Consider the following 25,898-nt stretch of genomic DNA (forward strand, 5'->3'; position numbering starts at 1 on the left):
TCTCCCTCACTACATGGTGAGTGCCACGAAGGCAAGGATCCAGGGTGTGTGTGTGTGTGTGTGTGACAGATCCACTCTTGTTGCCCAGGCTGGAGTGCAGCTGTGCGATCTCAGCTCACTGCAACCTCTGCCTCCCCAGTGCAAGCAATTCTCCTGCCTCAGCCTTCTGAGTAGCTGGGACTATGGGCAGCCATCACCATGCCTAGCTAATTTTTTTTGTGTTTTTAGTAGAGACGGGGTTTCAGAGTGTTGGCCAGGCTGGTCTCCAACTCCTGACCTCAAGTGATCCACCCGCTTCGTCCTCCCAAAGTGCTGGGATTACAGGCATGAGCCACTGCGCCTGGCTGATTCCTGCTATTTTGTTTGCTGCAGGAGCCCAAGCCCAGAGCACCGTGGTATACGGTAGGTGCTCAATAAATACAGGATAATGGGTGGCTGGAATCACAATGCCATGAAGTCGGGGGAGAGAGCTTTGTCTGTCTTATTTACTGTGTCCTCAGCACCTAGAAGAGTGCCTGGCACACAGTAGGTGCTCAATAAATGCACGTTCTGAGAGACTGTTCCAGAGGGCAAGGACTGTGTGACCTCCCGCTGTGATCTCTGCTCTCCTGACCTTGAAGATGGTGTGGTGGCTGGGGTGGGGAAAGCCCATTCCACGCCGCTGCTGGCCGCACCTGTGGTAATGCAGAAGTAGGTCTCGTGGGGCGAGACATGGTGGATGCGATGGTGTTTACGTGGCAGGATGACATGCCAGTCCTGCAAGAGGGTGACCCAGCGCGGCAGCCCAAAGTACGTGTGCGACCACTTGTGGATCTGGTTGGTGAAGGTGCCGAAGATGATCAGGCAGAAGACGAAGCACTCCCAGGGGTAGTACAGCTGCTCCAGGGCTTCTGCAGGTGGGGGAGAGGGAGGGCTGGCACAGCTGTCACTCTGACAGGGAACCCACCCCTACCGGCCCTCGCCACCTGCCTCTGGCAGCTCCTGCACCATGAAAGCACACAGGATTCTTTCCCACCCCCTACAGGGCTGCAGGCAAGCTCAGGTGCTGCCCTGGGCTCAGGCTTTCCTCCTGCTCAGGAAGCAGGCGTAATGGCAATAGCATAATGGCTAAGACCGTGGACAGGAGTGAGCTGGAGCTGGGTTCCGATCCCTGCCGACATTTCTTGGCAGTATGAGCTAGGGTCAGTGGCTGCCTCTTACAGGCTTAATTTCCCCGTCAGGAAAATGGGAATAATGCCTTCACCCAGGTTCCCTAGGAGCGGAGCCTGAAACAGGTTCCTGTGTATGTGATTTATCAAGGGAGCCTCTTCAGGAAAAAAGGGAGGGAAGCGAGACAGGGCAGGGCAAGAGCAGAGCAAAGATAAGGTGGGTGGCACCCTGTCTCAGGCTGTTCCTGCAAGGAGCTCTGAGGTGTTAATGACTCTTTAGAATTAGACCCACTCAGAGGCAAAGGGACTGGCCATGGAGGCTGTTCAGTCACTGGCTACAGGCTTATCCCAGGGGGAGAGGCAGGACCTCTGCTCCATTTCTGGAGAAGCTGGGAGCTGTCAGCAGCCACCACTCACAGGAGCAGAGGATCGGTACACCCCCAGGGAAGGGGGTGGGTAGCGTGCCACAGCACCCACTGCATACACATCCTCGGCACCTCCACCCACGGGAGGCTGCCCAAAGAACCAATGGGTGTTACGGTGCCAGAACAGGACTGGGCCCCACCTTACCTCCACCTGACAGATAAGGCAACTGAGACTCACAGTGCTGAAATCACTTGCTTTGGGACAAGTCCCTCTAAAAATAGGTAGGCCCTATTTTCATAGCCTAGATGAAGCCCTGCCAGGCAGGTAACACAAATGAACAAGGTGGGTCGGGTACAGGGCAGCAAGTGGTGGGGATGGCAGTAAAACGGAAAGACTCGTCCTGTCAAAGGCAGTGGCTGCAGTTCAGCTCCCACCCGGTGAGGCCAGGTGGGAACACAGACCCAGGGGGGCCAGAGCAGATTGTGCAAGAGAAGCTGGAAACCCCGATCTTTATGTCAGGTTTCCTGATTTTACATGAAGACAATGAATGAAAAACCTTTTAAAACACCATAAGGAGCCAAACACACAAGCCCCAGGAAGCTCCTGGGGGTGGGCCTCTGCCCCTACGGCCCCCTCCCGGCCCACCACTAGCTGGGCGCCTCACCAGGGCTCTGGGTGCGGAACTTGTAGGCCATGTTTAGCAGCGGCAGCAGCGTCACCAGGCAGTTGTCCCCGTTGGTCTCGATGAAGTCGTGCCGTGTGATAGCTGTGGGATCAATGTGGTGCTCCCGGAAGGGGCGGATGAAAGCCTGGGGTTGTGGGGGACACAGCCCCAGCAGTCACCCCACAGTGGTCAGCTGCTCTCATGGACTCCTAAACACGCTCACCCTGGGCTCGCCTCCCACCTTTGCTCCTAAGTTCCCTCCATCCGGGATGCCTGAACATCCCCACCCTGCCCACTGCTGGACAGAGACCTCATCCAGCCTTTGGGGAGATAAGCAAAATGACCCTGGAGGGACTTTGGGTTGGCACTATCTGCCTCTGGGCCTCAGTCTCCCCACCTGTGCTGTGAAGGGGCTTGAAGACAACATCTGCCCTTCCTCCCTACCCCAAGGCAGCTGAGGAGGCCCCTCTAACTAACAGGTGGGACCCTCTGGACCCCGTGCACCTCCTGGGGTAACAGCCTCACCTCCTTAATCCAAGCGCTTCTGACTGGGCCGACCCCAACACCCTGGCTGAGAAAGCACATGTGACCAGGCCTGGCCAATCACAGCATCTCATCCCTCTAGCCACAGTGACTGGCTGAAGGCCCAGAACGTGACCCAATCTGGGCCAATGGGAGTGAGCCATGAGACTTTGGTTGGTGGAAATGATGGGAAAGGAGAAATGCTGTTTTCCTGGGAGGAGGTCTGTTCTCTTTCCCAGGAGCTGGAAGGATGCATGTCTGGGCAGTGAGAAGCCACACTGGCCACCTCATGAGGTAAAAGTAGAGACAGAGATGGAAGAAGAATGAACCTAAAGAATGTGGTCTGTCTGTCCTGCTGGACACAGCCATACCTTAATTTGGCTCTAACCCTGAAACTTTCAGTTACATGAATCAGTACCCTTGTTTTCCTAAGCCAGTTTAGATTTTCTGTCAAAACCAAAAAAGTCTGACTAATACAAAATAAAATGCAGTTGAAAGAGCAAGGAGCAGCAGGGAGACAATGGAAAAGCAAGATGTGGCCCCAAAATTCAGGGGTTCTGGTGAGGCAGGCACACATCTAAACTCTTAGACCATCCCAAGCCTGATGCTTTTGCTTCCAAAATCCCAACAGACTTCTGTTCTAGTCTTGCAGGATGGGGGTGAGGGCCAGGTGCCTTCTTTCAGATAGGGAAACAGTCTTAGAGAGGAAAGGGGACTACCCAAGGCCACACAGCCCAACTTCCTTCTAGAGGACGTGGTTGGGTCAACATACGAACCTTCCCCACAACAGGCAGCTCCACGGAGCCCCACGTGTCAGCACCCCAGTGCACCAGGCCAGATAAGAAGTCAGCAATGAGAGCCCCTGCAACTGTGGACAAGAAGTGGGTGAGTGAAGGGACATCCCTGCACCTCCCCCAGTCACAGTCCCTCATTCATTTACTCATTTGCCTGCTCATTCATCTGTTAGGAGGGGAAAGTGTCCCTTCTCTACTTGGGATGTTATCTTCCCTGAAGATGAAGCCTCAGGCATAACACTCCTGCTTGTCACTTGCTGTGCCCTAGGGGAGATGCCAAGACTCATCTGCTTGGAGAGTCTGAAGAGCATAAACTGGGCATGCTCAGATCAGCCCAATCTTTCCCTATTAGGAGCTGGCTGTGCCCTTCTCTCTGCCCCACATGGGGAAGCCTGCTCTGCACCAGTGTTGCCTGGAACTGGAGCAATGTCCTTCTAGGTTTGGTGTTAGAAAGTACCTTCCCTGCAGATAGAAGCCTCACTGCTCCACCCCCACCGCAGCCCCTTTATCAGTAATAAACGTGATCATTTGGTCTCTAGCAGCCTTTTCCTTGTTTCTGTTCTCAATCTGTTCGGAACTGGATTAGGGTTCCCTCCAACACCATGCACTCACTTGAGGGTTCAGTAGATTTGGACTCAAATTCCAGTTCTGTCACTCACTAGCTGTGACATCGTCACTAGCCGTGACACTGCACACGTTATTTAGCCTCTCTGTGCCCAGTTTCGTCTTGTAAAATGGGAATGATATGGCCGGGTGTGGTGGCTCATGCTTGTAATCCCAGCACTTTCGGAGGCTGAGGCGGGGGGCGGTTATGTGAGGTCAGGAGTTTGAGACCAGCCTGGCCAACATGGTGAAACTCGTCTCTACTAAAAATATAAGAATTAGCCAGGCACGGCGGCACATGCCTGTAATCCCAGGTGCTTGTGAGGCTGAGGCGGGAGAACTGCTTGAGCCCGGGAGACGCAGGTTACAGTGAGCCAAGATTGTGCCACTGTACTCCAGCCTGTCGGACACGGCAAGACTCTGTCTCCAAAAAAAAAAAAAGGGAATAATGCTAACATTTATGAGCATTTTCTCAATGCCAGGCACAAGGGCTTTACAGGCTAGATCCTGATGAATTCTCACCATTTCTTAGAAGTTGGTAGCATTTTTATTCCCACTTTGTAGAGATGGAAACTGAGGCTCCCACCCCATGCCGCCTCCCATCACTCTCCCCTTTCACTGCAGCCCAGGTCTACTGGCTTATCCCCTTCCCTTGCACACACCCTTATGCAACTCCGGGTCTTTGCATCTGCTGTTCTCTCTGCCTGGAACATTCTTTCCCAAGATGTAACACAACTCACTCCCTCACCTCCTTCAGATGTTTACTCAAATGTCCTCCCTGGACACCCGATGGAAAATTGTAATCACCTCATCTTCCAGCATTTCTGATCTCCTACGAACATCGTTCTCCAAGCACTCAGCATCTCTGACTGCTCCTTTGCTGGTTTATTTTCTCCCCTGACAAGCATGTCGGCTCCACCACAGCCAGGGCTTTAGTCTCTTTTGTTTGTGGCTGTATCCCGGCTCCTGGCACCTGTGTGGACCTCAGTAGAGCACTAAGTGCAGTGCTTGGCACACAGTAGGCTCTCAGAACATATTACTGTTGCTGTCATTCAGTCAATCAACTAAGCAACATTCTACGAAGACGTACTGTGTGCTAAGCTCTAGGGACAGAAACATGTCAGACACTGAGTTCATGTCTATGGGGGAAGGAACGTTGTGAAACCCAGCAGGGGACGATGGCAGCTGTGAGTGACGACATATGCAGCCTTGGCTCATGGGGCTTCAGACAACTCTTCCCCGCCCCTCCCCAGACTCAGTTTGTGGAGACTGCAGAAAAGCCCCTGGATGCCTCCTGGGTGAGACTTGAAGGGACAAAAGTAGACATGCCAGTCACTATAGATGGGCAATCCTGATGCCCGAGCGCGGGGTGAGGGGCAGCTGCTTGACACAGACTTTCAGAGGCCCTGTGGGGTCCATCACACATGCCAAGCATGGGAGGGGTGGCGGGGATTGGGGCAGCACATTTTCACACAAGCACCTGCAAGTTCCTGGTGATGAGGGTGAGAGGGCAGGTGGGCACAGGTGGCAGCTATAGCTCCTAGCATGCAGATGCTTAAGGACAGGCTGAAGTGTGTCACTGCATGGTGGCTGGGCTGAGGGAAAGGGTCTGGGCACAGCAAGACCCCAGAGGCTGGGCACCCAGTGGCCCTGCTCTGGTCTGGGCAGTCCTGCTCCTCGGTGATGGGGAGGGTGGATACAGGTCGGGACAGGGGAGGGGGTGTAGAAGGCAAGGCAGGTGTAAGCCAGAGAAGGGCTTCTGCATTTGCTGTTCCTCTACCCAGCAACCACCCCCACTCCAGATCCCCTGTGCTGGCTCTTCCTCAGCCTTCTCACTCAGAGTGAAGATCAGCCAACCCTCCTGGCTGAAGTCATCCTCCCAGGCAGTTGCTCTTGCTCACATCTCCCTGGTTTATTATTATTATTGAGATGGAGTTTCACTCTTGTTGCCTAGGCTGAAGGGCAATGGCGCAATCTCAGTTTACTGCAACCTCCGCCTCCAGGGGTCAAGTGATTCTCCTGCCTCAGCCTCCCAAGTAGCTGGGATTATAGGCATGCGCCACCATGCCCAGCTGATTTTTTGTATTTTTAGTAAAGATGGGGTTTCTCTAGGTTGTTCAGGCTGGTCTCGAACTCCTGACCTCAGATAATCCATCTCAGCCTCCCAAAGTGCTGGGATTACAGGTGTGAACCACCAAGCCCAGTCCCCCTGCTTTATTTCTTTCATAGCATATGTCATCCCCTGAGATGGCCTCATTTGTCATCCCTACCTCTTGGATGAACAAAGAGACCTGGAGAAGTTGAACCACTGCCTCCCAGTCAAGTGGCAGCTATGGATGACAAGGGGCCTGTCTACCAGCAACCTTTTGTGCCTTTAATCTGCACTGCAGAAGGTCTGTGGCATTATTAGAGCTCCTACTGCATACTTCAGGATGCTGTGTATGCACTGCCTCTGTCATAGAGGCAGGGACAAAAGGGACCAGGAGGGACAAGAGGCCATGTGGCCAAGAGCTATGGCAGAGCTAGATCAAGTTACCATATTGCTGTGTGACACTGTGCCTAATCTAGGCCTCAGCATCCTTACCTGCTTAACAAGGTCAACCGAGGATCTAAAGGCCCTGTCCCCAGTGACATCTCTAAATGCTGCCTTTAGGCTAGGCGTGGTGGCTCACACCTATAATCCCAGCACTTTGGGAGGCCGAGGTGGGTAGATCACCTGAGGTCAGAAGTTCGAGACCAGCCTGGACAACATGGTGAAACCCTACTAAAAATACAAACATTAGCCAGGTGTGGTGGCAGGCACCTGTAATCCTAGCTACTCGGGAGGCTGAGGCAGGAGGCTGGGGCTGAGCTACTCCTGTTCAAGAATCGTTGAACACGGGAGTCGGAGGTTACAGTGAGCTGAGATTGCATCATTGTACTCCAACCTGGACAACAAGGGCAAACCTCTGTCTCAAAAATAAATAAATTAATCAAAAAATGCTGCCTTCATGAAAGGAATAGTTACTGGATAGAGGAGAAGCGACTGGATGTCATAGGGGTGGGGCCTTGCAAGGGATTCAGAGTCCATGTTCCTTGTTCTCTGAATTCTGGGCTCCTGGTGAGATGGGGACAACCCCCTTCCCCTCCTTAAACCTTGGCTCGTTTTATGTTATAATTGAATATAACTTACAAACAGTAAAGGCTATAGGCCTTATACAGCTCACAGCCTTAACACATATAGACACACCTGTCTGACCACCCCTCAGGTTAAGAAAGAGATTCTAAGACTGGGCGTGGTGGCTCACGCCTGTAATCCAAGCATTTTGGAGGCCAAGGTGGGCGGATCACCTGAGGTCGGGAGTTCAAGACCAGCCTGACCAACATGGTGAAACCCCGTCTCTACTAAAAACACAAAAAAATTAGCTGGGTATCGTGGTTCGTACCTGTAGTCCCAGCTACTCAGGAGGCTGAGGCAGGAGAATAGCTTGAACCTGGGAGGCGGAGGCTGCAGTGTGCAGAGTTCGTGCCACTGTACTCCAGCCTGGTCAATGGATGGAGACTCCGTCTCATAAATAAATAAATAAATGGACAGTAAATATTTTGGGCTTTGCAGGCCCTGCAGTCTCTATTGCGACTGACTGAGACTCCATCTTAAAAATAAATAAATAGACAGACAGACAGACAGTAAATATTTCGGGGTTGGCAGGCCAGGCAGTCTCCACTGCAGCTCTTCAACTCTGCAGCTGTAGTGTGAAGGCAGACATCAACAGCATTCCCAAAATACTTGTTTACAAGTATTTTTGGTCCTCAGGCCACAATGTGCTGACCCTGACAGAAAACATTTCTAGCCCTGCAGCGGGCTCCCCTGTTCCCCTACGCTCCCTTCCAACCCTGTTCCCTGCAGCCACAGAGCTGCCTCCCATCAGCAGAGACTGATTTTGCCTAGAACTTTATGTAAACGGATTCATATGGTAGGTGCTCTTTGGAGCCTGGCTTCTGTTACTAGTGTAATGCTTCTGGTGTGGGCCATGCAGTCGTGTGGTCAGTAGCGGTTCCTCGTTTTTAGGGCTGATGAGTATCCCACCAACTGGACGTACAACGATGCATTCATCCACCTAGCATGGATGGACACTGGGGCTGTTTCCAGTGTGGGGCTGTTCTGAATCAAGCTGCAGTGAATACTGGTGTACAACTCTACATGTAGACTTCCACCCTCATTTCCTTTGGGTTAAGATGTCAACTATTTTTAAAAAAACAAACCTGATATTTACTGAGCACTTATAACTACCAGGCCTTGTGCCAATGCCTTAAATGTTTTATTTCCTTTAATCGCTGAATGGCACTAAGGCCTGGCCTAGGCCACGTCTTATCTCCTTAATCATCCTAAACACTTAATCCTCACAGATTATGAGAAAGCTGAGGATAATAACAATGATGCAGATGAGAAAACAGTACTTGGGTTAACACTGTGTACCGGGGCTTTGTCAAGTGGTAAAAAGTGCACTGCTGGGAGCATAACTTCCCATTCCTTAAGTGTGGGCTGTGTACGGTGACCTCCTTCCAAACAGAGCACAGGATGACAGAGGAGGGAGGCCGGGCATGGTGGCTCATACCTGGAATCCCAGCACTTTGGGAGGCTGAGGCGGCCAGGTCACTTGAGGTCTAGAGTTCTAGACCAGCTGGCCTACATGGTGAAGTCCCCTTTCTACTAAAAGTACAAAAATTAGCTGGGCCATGGTGACGCAGGCCTGTAATCTTAGCTACTTGGGAGGCTGAGACAGGAGAACTGCTTGAACCTGGGAGGGGGACATAGCAGTGAGCCAAGATCATGCCACTACAGTCCAGCCTGGGCAACAGGGTGAGACTCCGTCTCAAAAAAGAGGGGGCCAGGTGCGGCGGCTCACAACTGTAATCCCAGCACTTTGGGAGGCCAAGGTCGGGGGGGGAGTCATGAGGTCAAGAGATTGAGACCATCCTGGCCAACATGGTGAAACTCCGTCTCTACTAAAAACACAAAAATTAGCTGGGCATGGTGGTGTGTGCCTGTACTCCCAGCCATTCGGGAGGCTGAGGCAGGAGAATCCCTTGAACCCGGGAGGTTGAGGTTGCAGTGAGCCGAGATCGAGCTGCAACTGCACTCCAGCCTGGGTGGCAGAGTGAGACTCTCACAAAAAAAAAAAAAAGAAAAGAAAAAAGAAAACTAAGGGGATTGGAAGGCTGGGCACAGTGGCTCATGCCTATAATCCCAGCACTTTGGGAGGTCAAGGTGGGAGGATTGCTTGAGTCCCAGAGTTCAATACTGACATATCGAAACCCTGTCTGTACATAAAATAACAAAATTAGCCAGGTGTGGCAGCAGGTGCCTGTGGTCCTAGCTGGAGGCTGATGTGGGAAGACTGCTTGAGCCTGAGAGGTTGAGGCTGCAGTGAGTTGTGACTGAGTCACTGCATTCCAGCCTGGGTGACATAGGAAGACTTCATCTCAAAAGAAAAGGTGGGTCAAAGGGAGCAGAGTAACTTTTTTTGTTTGTTTTATTGTGACAGGGTCTCCCACTGTGGCCCAGACTGGAGTGTGGTGGGGCCATGACAGCTCACTGCAGCCTTGACCTCCCGGGCTCAAGTGATCTTCCCACCTCAGCCTCCTGAATAGCTGGGACTACAGGCATGTGCCACCACACCCTGCTAATTTTTAAAATTGTTTGTAGTGACAAGGGTCTCACTATGTTGTCCAGACTAACCAGTGAACTCCTGAGCTCGTGACCACCTGCAAATGCTAAAGGGCCTCCCAAAGTGCTGGGATTCCAGGCGTGAGCCACTGCATCTGGCCAGGAGCAACTTTACCGTGGAGTACTCTGATGTCTGCTACCTTAGCCAGGGACCACAGTCATCACAGTGATAAGTCATGTGGACAGTCTGTACTTTTGCTATGATGTGATGACAATGGCACTTTTCCTCTGAACTTTCTTCATAACCCATAAACCCAACCTAATCATGAGAAAAACATCAAACAGATACCAACAGAGAGGCGGCCTACATCTGACTAGCACTCCTCAAAACCGTCAAGGTCACTGAAAATAAGGAAAGTCTTGGAAACTCATGGACAAGAGGAGCCTGAAGGGACATGATCACTAAATGCCACGTGGTACCCTGGGCGGGATCCAGGGACAGAAGGATGTTAGGAATGAACGAAGGCAGTCTGAATAAGCTATGGACTCCAGCATGGAAATTATCAACACTGGCACACACTGTAACAAATGTGCCCCATTAAGTAAGATTTCAGATGTGAATAATGAAGGAAGCTGTGTGCCCAGACATATGGGGACTCTCTGTACTATCAGTCCCATCTTTCTACAAATTGAAAACTTGCTCTAAAAAATAAAGTCTATTTTTCAAAAAGTGCATGATTTCACTTTATGTCCACAGTAACAGGCCCCACCCCAACCTGACCTTCCAGAGGAGGGTAAGGACTGGCCAAGGTCACATGGTGGCAGGGGCAAGTCAGGGCTGCTGGTGAGTAGCCAGAGACTCGCTAGAGTCATTCAGGATGATGCAGCCTTAGCATTAGGGTTAGGGTTAGGGAGCCTTCGAACCCAGGAATGGAGGAAGGCGAGCCTTCACACCCAGGTATGGAGGATGGGGACATTTACCTCCCTTCACTACGAGAAGTTAATAAAATGGGCCACCGACTGGGTAAAGAGCCCGGTGGGTTCCGTGACGCAGCAGGCATCACCCTGACAGATCCAGTGAGTTCTCTGCTGAGCCTCAGTCTTGCCATCTGTCCAATGGCCAGGCCCGGGTGCCTGCAGGCTGCCCAGCAGGGAAGGGAGAGTGCTTTGGATAGAAGGCAGGAATTATTTTAGGAGTTGAGGAGCCCTCCCCCTGGTTCTGTTATCCTGGGGCCTCTGCTGGTGGCAGTGACTCCAGGCTGCTGTCTGAGGCTGCTTTAATGGGGGCAGGGGTAGCAGACAGGCACACAGAAGCCTCTTTGTCCCAGCTCTGGGGTGGTAGCAGCTGGCAGCCAGCTCCCCCTGGGGACAGCTTCGGCCTGGTTACCACCCCTCCCTGCAGAACACGGAGACAAGGAGAGGGATGGGAGATGGCTCACCCCAGGCTACTCTGACTCACAGGGGACCTTGAGGCAGACTCTGGGCACCTGGGGGCTTCCATTTCCCCAGAGTTCACCCAGCTGGGACTTCCTCACCCCTCCCTGCCCACCTCAAAGGCCTGGCATGGAGATGGAAAGCGTGGCTGAGGGCGCAAGTGAATGCCCTGAGGACAAGCCCATGGGCTGTGGTCCTGGGTCCCAGTCCTGTCTTCACTCAGTCAGATCCAGACTCCACTTCCTCCCACAGGGCGGGCCACCACCTGAGGCCTCCTGACTTCTTTGACCTCATCTCTGACCTGTGGACTCACTGTGCCCTCTGCCCAGAACACCCTCTCCCAAGGTCCACGGAGGACTCTGACTGCTCTTTAAGGGCTGACTCACAACACAAACACTCTTCCTTCCCTCCTCCACATGGAACCAAAGCTCAGGGCTCCCATGGCCTTCACTTGTTCACCCATTCATTCATAACAATGAGGGGCTTGTCAAGGTGGCTGATGGCCTCCACGTGGCTAAATTCAAAGGTTCCTTTACTGCCCACCTTGCTGGTCCACTTGGTGGCTGTTCCCAGTTGACACCCAAGACTCCTGGAAACACATTCTCCTCTTGGCCCCTGCAAGCCCTCCCTGGTTCTTCCCCAACCTCCCTGGTCGCCCTGGCAGTGCCATCCCAGCCTCCATTGCTGGCTCTTCCTCCTCCTCAGCCTGGCAACCCTGGAGACTCAGCCCCTGGGGGTGCTCAGCCAGCCTAGATGAAGAGGTCCACCTCGACATAGATGACCCCCCAGATTTCTTTTTTTATTCTTTTTGGAGACGGAGTTTCCCTCTTGTCGCCCAGGCTGGAGTGTAATGGTGCGATCTTGGCTCACCGCAACCTCTGCCTCCCAGGTTCAAGCGATTCTCTTGCCTCAGCCTCCTGAGTAGCTGGGATTATAGGTATGTGCCACCATGCTTGGCTAATTTTGTATTTTTAGTAGAGATGGGTTTCTTCTCCATGTTGGTCAGGCTGGTCTCGAACTCTGGACCTCAGGTGATCTGCCCACCTCAGCCACCCAAAGTGCTGGGATTACAGGGGTGAGCCACTGAGCCTGGCCTCTTTTTTTTTTTTTTCCAAATGGAGTCTTGCTCTGTCTCCTAGGCTGGAGTACAGTGGCACGATCTTGGCTCACTGCAACCTCCACCTCCCGGGTTCAAGTGATTCCCCTGCCTCAGCCTCCCAGGTAGCTGGAATCATAAGTGCCCACCACTGTGCCCAGCTAATTTTTGTATTTTTAGTGGAGACAGGGTTTTACCATCCCAAAGTGCTGGATGACAGGTGTGAACCACTGCACCAGGTCAGACCCCCAGAATGCCATTTCCAGCCACCTCTCCCTACCTCCAGACCTGGATTTCCAGTTTGCTGCTCAACACCTCTCCTTAGCTTACCAGCAGCCATCTCAAGCATCTCCCTTAGGCCTGCCCTGCCAACAATGACAGCTTCATCCCTTCCATCTCTCAAGAGAGAAACCTTGGAGTCAAGCTAACTCTTCCCTTTCTTGCCACCACAGCCAAGCTGGAAGCATATCGTGGCAGCTCACCTTTCACAGCTCATCCAGAATTTGACAACTCATCACCACCTCCCCTGTTCCACCCAGGTGTGGGCCGCCCTCAGGTCTGGACTGCCATCTTCACGTGGCCGGACCATGGCAGGCACCTCCTCCCTGGCTGTCCCCACCCCCAGCCATCTTCCCCTCTGTATCTGATGATGTCAGCTCCCTGTGGGAAACTCACCAGTGGCTTTTCATGACCCCACATCCAGACTGACGCCTCAAGGCCCCACAACACCTGCTTCCAATGCCTCTCGGGGCTGCCACAATTCTCCTTTGATCAGTTTCCTCCAGCCGCAATGGCCTTGCTCTATTCCCCAAGCACACGAGGCATGTGCCAACCTCGGGGCCTTTGCGTTTGCTCTTCCCTGTGCCTAGGATGCCCCTACCCGAGATCTCTGCACAGCCCCTCCCTCACCTCCTTCAGGTCTCTTTTCAGAGAGGCTTTCCCTGCCTGCTCCCTTAGCTCGATTTTGTGTGCCAGTGTTACATCACGTGTATCTGTGTTTATTAACTCGACACCTTTTCATGCTTCAGCCTTCCTTGATTCCTGGGGCCTGCCTGGGACAACGGAACCTCCGGGGAGATAGTGAGGGGCAGGGGGCACGCTCTGCAGGCTGGCATGGTGCCCTTACTGTCTACATGTTAACACACAAATCAGGTGGCTATTTAAATCGATTAGGGACTGTGCAAACACCACTATCAGGGGATTGTCTGCTCTTATCAGCCCAGAGGGAAAGGTGTGGGATGGGGAAGCTGGCACTGTGCAGCTCGAAAGCCAGAGATTTCCTGGGCTGTGGCTGGAAGCTCAGGTCCCAACCAGGGAAGAGAGACAGTGACCTGCCTGGGACATCCCCCCTCCCAGCCTGCATAGCACACACCTGGTCTCTGACCCAGCCCATCCATTGCCCCAGCTGGGCCTGCTGCCATGAACAGTGTGGCCTCCCAATGTTAACTGGAGGCTATACAGGCCCTGGGGGGAGGTCTGCATTAGAGAGCCAGGCAGGTCCGGATTTGCATCTCTGACTCTGCTGCTGCCTGGGGGAGGACCAATATGTGACTTACCTGGCCTCTCAGATGGTGATGGGAACCTCCTCACTAGGGTTGCACAAAGAGTGAAAAGTGTAGGTGCTCACAAAACACCCATCACTAAACTGACCAGTGAGGCTGAGGTGCAAGCTTGATCAGTGGTCTGGCAGGTGCTCTCCCCTCCCCACCCCTGCTTAGTCACTGGTTTTCTCAGCACCTTGGCATACCTGCATTTTGTCCTCACAGCAGCCTTATTTTACACCGTGGAAATGAGGCTCAGAGGTGCAGTGACACTTGCCCAAGGCCACACAGCCAGGAGGTGGTGGAGCTGGGACATGAACCCAGGTCTGCAGAGGCCTGCTCCTAACCACCCCTTGATGAGGCTCCAAGGCGCAGGCTGTCTATTTTCCTGCCCTTGAATGCGGGGCTTGAGCCAGAGAGGCCGGTGGTACAGGTCCCTCCCATCCCTGGGGGCAGGGGACAGGCTGGCTCCTGCAGGCCAGGCTTCTCAGCAATGGACAGGTTAATCTCTCTCCCCTCCAGCTGGTCCGGCTCCCACCCCCAGCATATGCCAACCCCACCAGACCCAGATGGCTCAATTAGCTGGCCTGAGCACTATTGGCTTAGGCGGCCAGAATGCTTTTAATGAGGTTGTGGGAGTTGAACCCTTAGGGAGGGCCAGGCAGGACCAAGGGCACAGCCACTCCCTTCAGTCTGGAAGCCTGGGATGGGGAGGCAACGGGTGGTGTATGGAGAGGAAGGAAACTGAGTCATCCAGGGCCTGGGAGTGGAAGCAGTATACTAAGCTGTTGTACCCTAGCTTGAAGTGTGACTCTGGGCTGGTCCCTTCTCTGAGCCTCAGTTTCCTCATCTGGAAAATGATGACAACCTTAGCGTAAGGAGTGACCAATGGAAAAACACCCAGGAGGTCCTAATAAACAGCAGCTCCCTCATTCATCACTCACCGATTCAAACAACACTGAGCCCGGCTGTGTGCCAGGCCTGGGGCTCCGGGCTAGGGATGTGGCAGTGAATTTAGTTGGGAGAGATAGATGATAAACAAATAAAGACACGGTGGAAACAGTGTAACAACAGAAAAGGGGCACAGTGTGTGACAAGGCTGCTATTTTGAGACAGGAGTCTTGCTCTGTTGCCCAGAGCAAGTGATCTGCCTCCCAAAGTGCTGGGATTACAGTCGAGCCACCACACCCAGCCAGGGCTGCTAGTTTTTGTAGGGCAATCAGGGAGGGCTTCCCTGAGGAGGTGACCTCAGCAGAGACCTGGAGTGAACCATGTAGGTGTCTGCTGGAAGGGTTCTAGGCATAGCAAACTTCTGCACATGCAAAAGCCCTGAAGTAGGAATGCATCCAAGAATAGGTGGTGGAGGCACAGCCAGGAGGCCAGTGTGACAGGTGCAGGGTGACCTAGTATGAGGGTGGAGAGAGGACACTGGGGCAGGTACACTGAGGACTGGCTATTCTATATAGCTGCAGGTGTCCACAGATGAGAGTTGGGGAGTGGTATGATCTGCCTGGGGCTCTGGCAGGCTCCCGCTAGCCGTGTGGAGACTGCACAGCGCAGGGCGAAGGGGAAGGCAGGGAGACCAGGAAGGAGGCTCCTGAAACAGCCCAGGCAGGAGCGGATGGTGGCTGGACCAGCGTGGGGACCATGAGGATACGGAGCAATGGCTGGACTCCTCATGCAGTCTGAAGTAGAGTTAACAGCGTTTGCTGACGGTTTGGATGTGGAACGTAAGAGGAAGAGAAGAACTGAGGATCATGTTCAGGTTTTGGGCCCAACGGACAGGCCGCAGGGAGGTGCCGCCGACTGAGATAGGGAGGCAGGGTACTCAAGGCACACACTGGACGCGAGCACACACATCCATGCATGCGGACACACACATCCCTGGGCCCTAGGGAAGTTGAGGCAGGCAGCAGTGCCTCGGGCACTCACCGACACCCAGTATGACGAGGGGCGTGTGCTCCCAGCGGGCCAGAAGCACGAGGTGGACCAGGTTGTGGGTGATGAGGCTGAAGCACAGGACCACACAGCACCACTCCTGGAAGCGCTTGCCTGCAAGGAGTAGAGGCGACAGGGAACAGGTGGAAGGTCAACGCCAGGCAGAGTGAGGCCCCATGGGCGCTTTACAACTGTGTTCAATGCGTCTATAGTGCCAACCACAAGCTGAGCTTACAGACTGTACCCATTTCACAGATTATGTCACTGAGGCCCTGCCCAAGGTCAAACAGTCAGGGCTGGATGCATTATACCAAGAATAGGACCCTTCAGAGAGGGGCCAAATTCTCTGAGAGACCAATTCTTTGACAGACAGGACCAGAACTCTGGGCTCTCTCTGGAGACACCTAAGGGAACTTTAATGAGCTTCTTTTTCTTTTTTTAAACTAGAATCTTTGTGGTTTCACCTGTCCCCTTTTGCAGGTTAATTATTTGGAGGTAGAAGCTACAATCTTTAATCCCGGTGGCTCACACCCTGCCCAGCCTCCCTCAAACAGGCCCCAGACAACGAGTCAGGAATTCATGGACAAATAGGGCTCTGGGGACGGTGGGGCTTCTAAAAGGATGGCCACGATCTGGCTGACGTGTGGGCCAGCGAGCCAGAGCTTCTGATTCCTAAGAGGAGCCAGAAGTCAGGCTTTGGGTGTGAAATCTGTTTAAGTGTTGCCATAGTTTTTTTTTTGTTTGTTTGTTTTTGAGATGGAGTTTTGCTCTTGTTGCCCAGGCTGGAGTACAACGGCATGATCTAGGCTGACAGCAATCTCTGCCTCCGGGTTCAAGCAATTCTCCTGCCTCAGCCACCCGAGTAGCTGGGATTACAGCCATGCGCCACCACACCCAGCTAATTTTGTATTTTTGTAGAGATGGGGTTTCTCCATGTTGGTCAGGCTGGTGTCGAACTCCTAACCTTAGGTGATTTGCTCACCTCAGCATCCCAAAGTGCTGAGATTACAGTCATGAGTCACCACCCCCAGCTAGCCACATAGTTTTCATAGGTATGTGAACTCAGACAGGCTGCAGCTTTGTTTGTGGTGTCAAAAATTGGGAAATAACCTAAGTGGCCATTGCCTGGGGATTGGCCAAATGAATTCGGTCCACATTATCCACAGCTGGGAACATGCCTGGGCAGTTATCTATAAGGAGACATAGAGAAGAGGCCAGGACATCTTGACAAGTGTAAAAAGCAAAGTGCCAAATAGCAGCCATTTATGTTAAAAAAAAATCTATATAGTTAAGACTGGCTTTTCCCTTATTCCCTTTTAAAGTACTAGCATATTGCATTTTTTTCTTTTAATTGTAAATTAAAATAAATAAAAGGGGGCTGTTCCTGGTGGCTCACTCATCTGTAATCCCAGCACTTTGGGAGGCCAAGGCAGGAGGACCACTTGAGACCAGGAGTTCGAGACCAGCCTGGCCAACATGGTGAAACACCACCTCTACTAAAAATACCAAAAAAACCCACAACAACAACAAAAATTAGGCTGGTGTGGTGGCAGGTGCCTGTAATCCCAGCTATTCAGGAGGCTGAGGCAGGAGACTTGCTTGAATACGGGAGGCGGAGGTTGCAGTGAGCCAAGATGGTACCACCTGGGCGGCAGAGTGAAAAACTCCATCTCAAAAAACAAAAACTAAAGTAAAAATAAAATAAAAGGGGTTAGGCCCAGTGGTTCACTCCTGTAGTCCAAGCACTTTGGGAAGCTGAGGCAGGAGGACTGCGTGAGCCCAGGAGTTCATGGCCAGCCTGGGCAACATAGCAAGATCCCGTCTCTATTAAAACAAAACACAAGGCGGGTGGATCACAAGGTCAAGAGATCGAGACCATCCTGGTCAACATGGTGAAACCCCGTCTCTACTAAAAATACAAAAATTAGCTGGGCATGGTGGCGCGTGCCTGTAATCCAGGCTACTCAGGAGGCTGAGGCAGGAGAATTGCCTGAACCCAGAAGGTGGAGGTTGCAGTGAGCCGAGATCGCGCCATTGTACTCCAGCCTGGGTAACAAGAGAGAAACTCTGTCTCAAAAAAAAAAAAAAAAAAAAACCCCACAAATTTTATAAAATTAAATGAAATAAGGCCGGGCACAGAGGCTCCTGCCCGTAATCCCAGCATTTAGGGAGGCCGAGTTGGGTGGATCACCTGCGGTCATCAGGAGTTTGACAGCAGCCTGGCCAACATGGCAAAATCCCATCTCTACTAAAAATACAAAAACTAGCCAGGTGTGGTGGCAGGCACCTGTAAGCCCAGCTACTCGGGAGGCTGAGGCAGGAGAATTGCTTGAACCTCCTGCCTCAGCCTCCTGAGTAGCCTGGAATATCGGGAGGCAGATATTGCAGTGAGACAAGATGGTGCCACAGCACTCCAGCCTGGATGACAAGAGCAAAACTCCTTCTCAAAAAAAGAAAAAAAAAAAAATTAAAGGAAACAAAGGCCAGGCACAGTGGCTCACACCTGTAATCCCAGCACTTTGGGAGGCTGAGGCAGGTGAGTCACGAGGTCAGGAGATGGAGACCATCCTGGCTAACACAGTGAAACCCTGTCTCTACGAAAAATACAAAAAATTAGCCGAGCATGGTGGTGCACACCTGTAGTCCCAGCTTCTTGGGAGGCTGAGACAGGAGAATCATTTGAAACCGGAAGGCAGAGGTTGCAGTGAGTCAAGATCAGCAGAGGTCGCAGTGAGCCAAGATCACGTCATTGCACTCCAGCCTAGGCAACAGAAAGAGACTCCATCTCAAAAAAATAAAGAAAGAAAGAAAAACACCATGTGGGTGACACAGAACATGTGACTAGGGTATGCCCCAGGCAGATGCTACAAAAGGCACAAAAGACCTTTAATGACAATAATTTTATCACGAGTGTTGAAAATACACTGAGCAGTTACTACTTGCCAGGTGCCTGCTGAAGTGATGCCCTTTTGCAGATGAGAAAACTGACAGCGTGGTCTAAGCAGCCCAAAGACACTCCAAGGAGTCAGCACAGACCAGAATTTCACGGCCAGAGGGTCTGCCTCCTAAGAGCTTGCTCTCACCCTGCTCCATCCTGTTCCTGCTGCCCCTCATCCCTCCCTCTATTCCCCATCACCCTATCACCTTGACGACATTCTGGGTCGGGGGCCAGACAGGTCCCTGTGAAGGGGTCAGGGCCAAAGCAGGTAGGAAGGACTCCTCCTGCTTCTGTCCTCTCTTTTTCTTTCTTTCTTCTTCTTCTTTTTTTTTTTTTTGAGATGGAGTTTCACTCTTGTTGCCCAGGCTGGAGTGCAATGACACGATCTTGGCTCACCACAACCTCCGTCCCCCGGGTTCAAGCGATCCTCCTGCCTCAGCCTCCTGAGTAGCTGGGATTACAGGCATGTGCCACCAGGCCTGGCTAATTTTTGTATTTTTTTTTTTTAGATAGGGTTTCTCCATGTTGGTCAGGCTGGTCTTGAACTCCTGACCTCAGGTAATTTGCCTGCCTTGGCCTCCCAAAGTGCTGGGATTAAAGGCATGAGTCACTGCACCTGGCCCATCCTTGCTTCTTTCTAGGTTTATGCATGCTCTTTCTGCCACTCCCTATACACCTGACACTGCTCCTGTAGATCTCACCTTGGAAACCTCCATCTCCAGGAAGCCATCCATGATGCCTCCTCTGACTCCATGTTCCCTCAACATGAGGCCCATTGCTCACACCTGTGGCCTTGTCTGTGTTTGTCTTCCCTTCCTAAATGTGAAGTCGGGAGACCCAGAAACCATGTGTGGCTCACTCACCAGGGCCCTGCCTCCATAAATGCTTGCAGAATGAACAAATTCCCAACCACAATCCTAAAGGACAGCTCCAAGGCTTTGTCTCTGGGTGCTGCTCACTGACACACCTTGGAAAGGCAGTATTGGGCTCCCCATTTGTCCTGATAGGGAAACTGAGGCTCAGGGAGGGAGACGGCCTTGTCCAGACAACTCCAAGGCTTTGTCTCTGGGTGCTGCTCACCTACACACCTTGGGAAGAAGTACTGGCTCCCATTTGTCCTGACAGGGAAACTAAGGTTCAGGGAGGGAGAGGGTCTTATCAAGGTCATACAACAGTGAGCTGCTCCTGACCTACCCTGAACCAGAACCAGGACAGATGTCCTCCCCTGGCCCATGAAAAGACCAAGGCTCAGAAAGGGGAGGGGACACACTAGGGTCACATCCCCTTGGCCCTTTTTGTACAGAAAAGGACACTGAAGCCCAGGAAGGGCAAGGAACTCAACAGAGGTCATAGAGCAGAGGTTACAGGGGCCTAGCTCTCCCAGTTTCCCAATTCTCAGGCAACGGCTATTTCCCTCGGGTATGTAGCACCCCCACTGCCCAGCAGCCGCCCCAGCCTGGGGATCACCATGATTGAGCCCTGCAAGGCCATCCCCTTTCTGGTTTTTGTTTGTAGCCAAGGCTCAGGGCTCAGAAGCAGAAAGCCCTGAGCGGGTGGGGTGGGAGGACACGGAGAGGCAGTGAGAAGGAAAGAACAGGCAAGCCCTCTCCATCAGCACGCCTGCCCCACAGCACGCAGGGCCAGGAAGTGGGCAGAGCTGACTGCAATACAATCAAATAACAGCTACCCTAACCATGGCTGATACCCACTGAAGCTTGTCACGTGCTGGGGTGTGGCCCATATTGGAGAGGTTGCAAACTGGCCTCCTCTCGCATGTTTTGCCTTCAGTTCTAAAAAGTGAGCTACATTTAAAAGTCACATAAAATTCCTGATTTCCTGCTTCACTCAAGAACACAGGCCACCTAGGCCTGAATAGTCGCGGCGACCCCCATCCGATGGGGTACAAGCTCCAGGTTCACCCTCGGCCTCGCCCTTCCCTGTGGTCTCTCACTGGGTGGCCTGATTTGGTGGCGACCCTGGCTGGGCCCCTGCAGTCATCTGAGTCTTTGAGCCCAAGGCACAGTCTCTCATTCAAGTCTCAGCCCCTCAAGGAAGGAACTGAGTGATCTCATTTCTTAGAGAAGGAAACTGAGGTTCGGAGCTGGGTTTGGATCCCAGACTCATAAATAAGACATGTTAGCCTGGACATTCGGGGCGTCCTGAAACCAAAGGCGATCCAGCTCTGTCCCCACGCCATGGAGAAAGTCCTCCAAATCTGAGTATTTTTCCATCTGAACTCCATCTCCTGTTGGCCTCTGGAAACTGGATCCTTCTGCAGACCAAATACCTTAATTCTGATCCATAAAAAATACATACACAACGGGCGGGGTCGGTGGCTCATGCCTGTAATCCCAGCACTTTGGGAGGTTGAGGTGGGCGGATCAGGAGGTCAAGAGTTCGAGACCAGACTGGACAACAGGTGAAACTCTGTTTCTACTAAGAATACAAAAATTAGCCAGGCATGGTGGTGTGTGCCTGTAATCCCAGCTACTTGGGAGGCTGAGCCAGGACAATCACTTGAACCCGGGAGGCAGAGGTTGCAGTGAGCTGAAATCATGCCACTGCACTCCAGCCTGGACGACAGAGCAAGGCTCCGTCTTGGGGGGGATAAAAAACATACACAACATAAGTAGCCTTCACTGAGCACCTAGAACATGCCAGGTACCCAGGGCTAAGATGACCTCAGCAACCCTCACCACCTGCTGCAGCTAGGGACCCTCTGTCCCATTCTTTAGAGAGAGAAGCTAGGCCTGGAGAGGTGAAGGCGCTTGTCCAAAGTCATTTGAGGGTCACCAAAGTCACAGCACGGACCATCAGCCTGGCAGGGCCTGTGGGGTCAGCTGGCCTAAACTGCATCACTTTACAGACGGGCAGACTGAGGCGGAGGCGGGGACGGGAACTGCTCAGGACACAAGAGGCCTGGCTGTCCTCTGGCTGTGTGCTGAGGTCCTGCTTTCTGAGCCAGCCACTGGCTTGGCAGGGATTACAGATCTGAGCCAACAGTAGTGGCCACCTGTCGGCCTGAGGAAGGGCTGGCCTTGTGTGGTAGGATGGAGGGCTAGGAAGAGGTCTGGGTCATGCCTTCGTCATCTTGCTTTCCAGGGGCAGGCTGCAGTCAAAGGCTTGGAATGCCCAACTCTTGTGGTTGCGGGTAGAGACAAGCCCCAAAGAAGCTGGACTTTTGAGGGCCCCTGGCCACCAGCAGACCCTCAGCCTCAGGGAGTAGGGGACAAGAGCTAGAGAGAAGGCAGGAATGAGTGACAGACAGATGGACAGAGGGACAAATAGGAGATGAGAGACAAATAAGGAATCAGAGTTATGTGAAGATGAGAAACAGGCTGAGCACTGCAGCTCATGTCTGTAATCCCAGAACTTTAGGAGGCAAAGGTAGGAGGATCGTTTGAGGCCAGGAGTTGGAGACCAGCCTGGGCAACATAACCAGACCTTGTCTCTACAAAAACAAATTAAAAATTGGCTGGGCGTGGTGGCTCACACCTGTAATTTCAGCACTTTGGGAGGCTGAGGCAGGAGGATCACTTGAACTCACAAGTTTCAGGCTGCAATGAGCTAAAATCGCTCCACCGCACTCTAGCCTGGGTAACAGAGCAAAACCTTGTCTCAAAAACAAAAACAAAACAAAACAAAACAAAAAAAGCAACAAAGATGAGAAATAGAGACAAAAGGAACAAAAAACAGCCAGAAGGCCCATTTGGGGGATTGAACCCCTAGGCTCAGCTTTGGGAATACAGGCCAGGACTCTCACCCAGCACTCCTGACACCCTCCACCTTTCCCTCCCACTGTGCCAAGACCCTCTGAAACCCCCAGGGCAGGGGGCACCCCCAGTTGGCTTGGATGGGAGACAGGTGGATCAAGGACCCCCAAGCTGCACCCTTGAAGCCTGGGGTACCTGAGAAGTGGCACACACATGGCCAGATTTCAGCTGGGACCTCCTGGGAAGCTGGATATCTGCCTCACCCTCTGGTCTGCCAAACTGGCCAGGCCCTTCACAAACCCTGGCATCTGGCATGAGGTGGGCTGCTGCTGGGAAACTCAAGCCCAGAACAGAACCCTTATGGCTCTGGGGTCCCACAGGACCATGCCTCAACGGCTGGGCCAGACGCCTGGGGCCTGTGGAATCAGGCAAAGGCCGCTTCCCTGCTATACCTGTCACCATTCCCTCTGCCCCATGTTGCTCTTCCAACGACTCACAGCTCCCTATACATAGTAGGCCCATTCTCCGCCTCCTGCACCGCACACATGCTGTTCTCGTGGCCTGGAATACCTGCCCCCACTGACTCCTGAACACTCTCCCCGGGCTCGCTGACTTTGATAGTGAGGCATAACAACACAGAACCTAGTACACCCCCACCCCACCCCATCCCCGTCCCCAGCTCCAGGGTTCCAGGCCTAGCCCTGCTGCTGCCCCGCTCTGTGACCTCAGGCAGCCCCTCCCATTTTCTAAGCCTCATGAAATGTTCAAACTGGGTGCAAAGGTGGACTGGGTGCTCATGAGCAGCCAAGCACTTCAAACAAACCAAATAGGTTCAGTCCCTGTCCTGCTGGCCTTCCCATCAGGCAAGGGCAGACACAGGCCTAACTCCGATCAGGGCGAGCTTTAGGGAGAGCATGTATGGGGTGGGGGTTGGGAGGGCTGCAGCCTCCTCCTCTGTGGATGGGGTTAATATCAGGGTACCGCTCTCACAGTTATAGACAGGATGCACTGAGAGCAGGTGAGGAAAAGGCCCAGCACAGTGAGGGCCCAGTCAAACTTGGCTGTGTTGATTGCCATGATTAAGGGTGTCAGCTGTCATAGTGCCAAACCACCTCCAGCCCCAGTAATCTCAAACATTCCGCTCCTAGAACCCAGGAACTTCTCCCACTCCCACCAGCCTACACGTGTCCTCCAAGTTCCTCCAAGTTCCCTAAACGTGCCCAGCAAGTTCCTGCCTCAGGGCTTTTGCATTTGCTGTTTCCCTGGTCTGGACCAACCTTTCCTCAACTATCTTCAGAGCCCCCTCCCTCCTGCCTTCCTACCTTCAGTCCTTCATCCCAATATCACCTGCTCAGGAAGGCCTTCACTACCCCTTCTCTAAAATGTCAGCCCTTCCCAAACATTTCAGGTCCCTCTCTCCAGCTATACATTTGTTCCATGGCGCCTGCCACCACTGCAGATGTGAGATCGTTATCTGCTGAGTTTATTGCCTGGCTCTCTACTAAACTGCCAGCTCCGTTTTTTTCTTTTTCTTTTTTTTGAGACAGAGTCCCTCTCCCTCTGTCATCCAGGCTGCAGTGCTGTGGCGTGGTCTCTGCTCACTGCGAACTCCATCTCCTAGGTTCAAGTGAGTCTCCTGCCTCAGCCTCACAAGTAGCTGGGATTACGGGCACCTGCCACCACATCCAGCTAATTTCTGTATTTTTAGTAGAGATGGGGTTTGCCCAGGCTGGTCTCAAACTCCTGACCTAAAGTGATCTGCCCGCATTGGCCTCCCAAAGTGCTGGGATTACAGTAGTAAGCCACCGCACCTGACCAGCTCCATTTTTTTCTGTCTTGTTCACCACTCTGCCCCCAGAGCCTAGAACATAGGTGTTCAATAAACATTTAACCTAGTCTCTCATTTTATCAGGCCCAGAGGGGTTAAGTACTTCCCCAAGATCACACAGTGAGGGGACAGAGGCAGAGAGCCCAGTGAAAAGAAATTTGGAGAAACTAGTTTGGCAAGTTTCCTCCTCCACCTCCAGGTCTAGAAGAGATAAAGGACTTTGACTGCAGATTTGGGGCATCAGGCTGTCTGCAGACTCTGATTCAGGCATGGCTGTTCTTCAGAGAGTGAAGGGTACTCGGGGAAACCAGAAATGGACAGATATGCAATGGATCGTGGTGGAGTGGGGAGACGGCAGTCCCTGGGGAGGCTCGGAATGCCTGGGAATGATTTGGGCTATCTGAAAGTAGGTGGGGTTCACAGGAGCAGGCAGAGCTGGACACTGAAGAGGGAGGCCCTTGCATTCTTACTCTCAATTCCCAGGTGGGAAGTTTGAGGACCAGAGAGGTGAGGCGGATCTTCCACAGCAAAGGTCAGATGACTGTGTTAACAACAGGGAGTGCCTACTGAATGCCAGATGCTGCACCACAGTGGGTCATCTCACTTCCACTTCCTGACACTAAGGGGCAGGTAAACTTCAACTTGCAAGGAAACCAAGGGAAAACAGAGATGGAAAGTGGCTTGGACCAGGTCACATAAGTAATAGAGTCAGGATGTTAACCCTGGCCTACCCCAGGAGAGGAGGAGGTTTTAAGTCCACAGACTGGGTGTCTTGGGTATAGGCCTGAAGAAACCATGGTGGTATGGACCAGGTGCCCAAGTCAGGTGTGAAGTATCACATACAGAGAATGGAGTGGTCTAGGACCCAAAGAGGAAACCCAAATGGCCCATGGTTATGCTGCTTCTTAAGGAAGGGACAGCACGGAACCCAAGCCAGTGAGGGCAGGAAGCTAAGGTGCTAGTGACCCCAGGCCCACCCCAGGCAAGGCTGTGTGTGGTGCTTGGTGGCTGCCCCACAGCAAAAGGAAGGATGCCAGAATGTTTGACAAACAAAGCTTGAAGCGATGGCGATACCCGGGCAGAGGGGCCTCCCAGTCACCGGAATCTGGGGATCTCAAAGGCACTTCCTTAACCCTGGGCTAGGGCTCACAGAGGAGTCAGAGAAGACGGGGGTGGGGAGTGCCTGCTGGAGCATATACAGTGAACAAAGCAGGAAGAAGCCGGGGAGAAACCATGGCCTGAAGGAAAGGGGCAGAGAGGGAGAGGTGAACTTCAACTTATGATCTGGTATGGGGAATATGGGGGTTCCAGTCCCGAGTCCTAAGGAAGGGGCTAATATATGGATGCGTGGGAGGGGCAAGAACTGGAATTGGGGCTTATATACAGGAGAGCTTATACGGGGTGATGTTCAGTCCCCTCACTGCCTGGGATCCAGGAATATGGGGTAAGGGCTGATGCTCCCCACTGAGGGTTGGGGAAAGGATCTCCATCTGTAGCGACTGAAGCTATCACTAGGATGGAGTTTTGGGGGAAGGGTGTAGGGGGCACTCTGCAGCTGAGAGCCCCTGAGGTAGGGTTCCCTGGGCACAGGGGCTGACATTCCCAGGTGAGGGAGATGAGGTCACTGTTTGCAGCGAGGGCCTGGGCTAGGGCACAGAGGAGACAC

The 25,898-nt window shown here is 52.8% G+C and overlaps 1 protein-coding gene across 2 annotated transcripts in view; it reads right to left on the minus strand.

The window, feature by feature from the left end:
- The window catches only part of PEDS1 (plasmanylethanolamine desaturase 1), a 29,805-nt gene that overhangs the window by 3,164 nt on the left and 743 nt on the right, over nucleotides 1-25,898 (minus strand). For both annotated transcript variants that reach the window (NM_001205088.2, XM_078370930.1), the window contains 4 exon segments: nucleotides 675-890; nucleotides 2,179-2,323; nucleotides 3,477-3,568; nucleotides 15,748-15,867. In NM_001205088.2, the coding sequence (NP_001192017.2) occupies nucleotides 675-890; nucleotides 2,179-2,323; nucleotides 3,477-3,568; nucleotides 15,748-15,867 (573 nt within the window).

Source organism: Callithrix jacchus, chromosome 5 (genome assembly GCF_049354715.1).
Source record: "Callithrix jacchus isolate 240 chromosome 5, calJac240_pri, whole genome shotgun sequence".
NCBI lineage: Eukaryota > Metazoa > Chordata > Mammalia > Primates > Cebidae > Callithrix > Callithrix jacchus.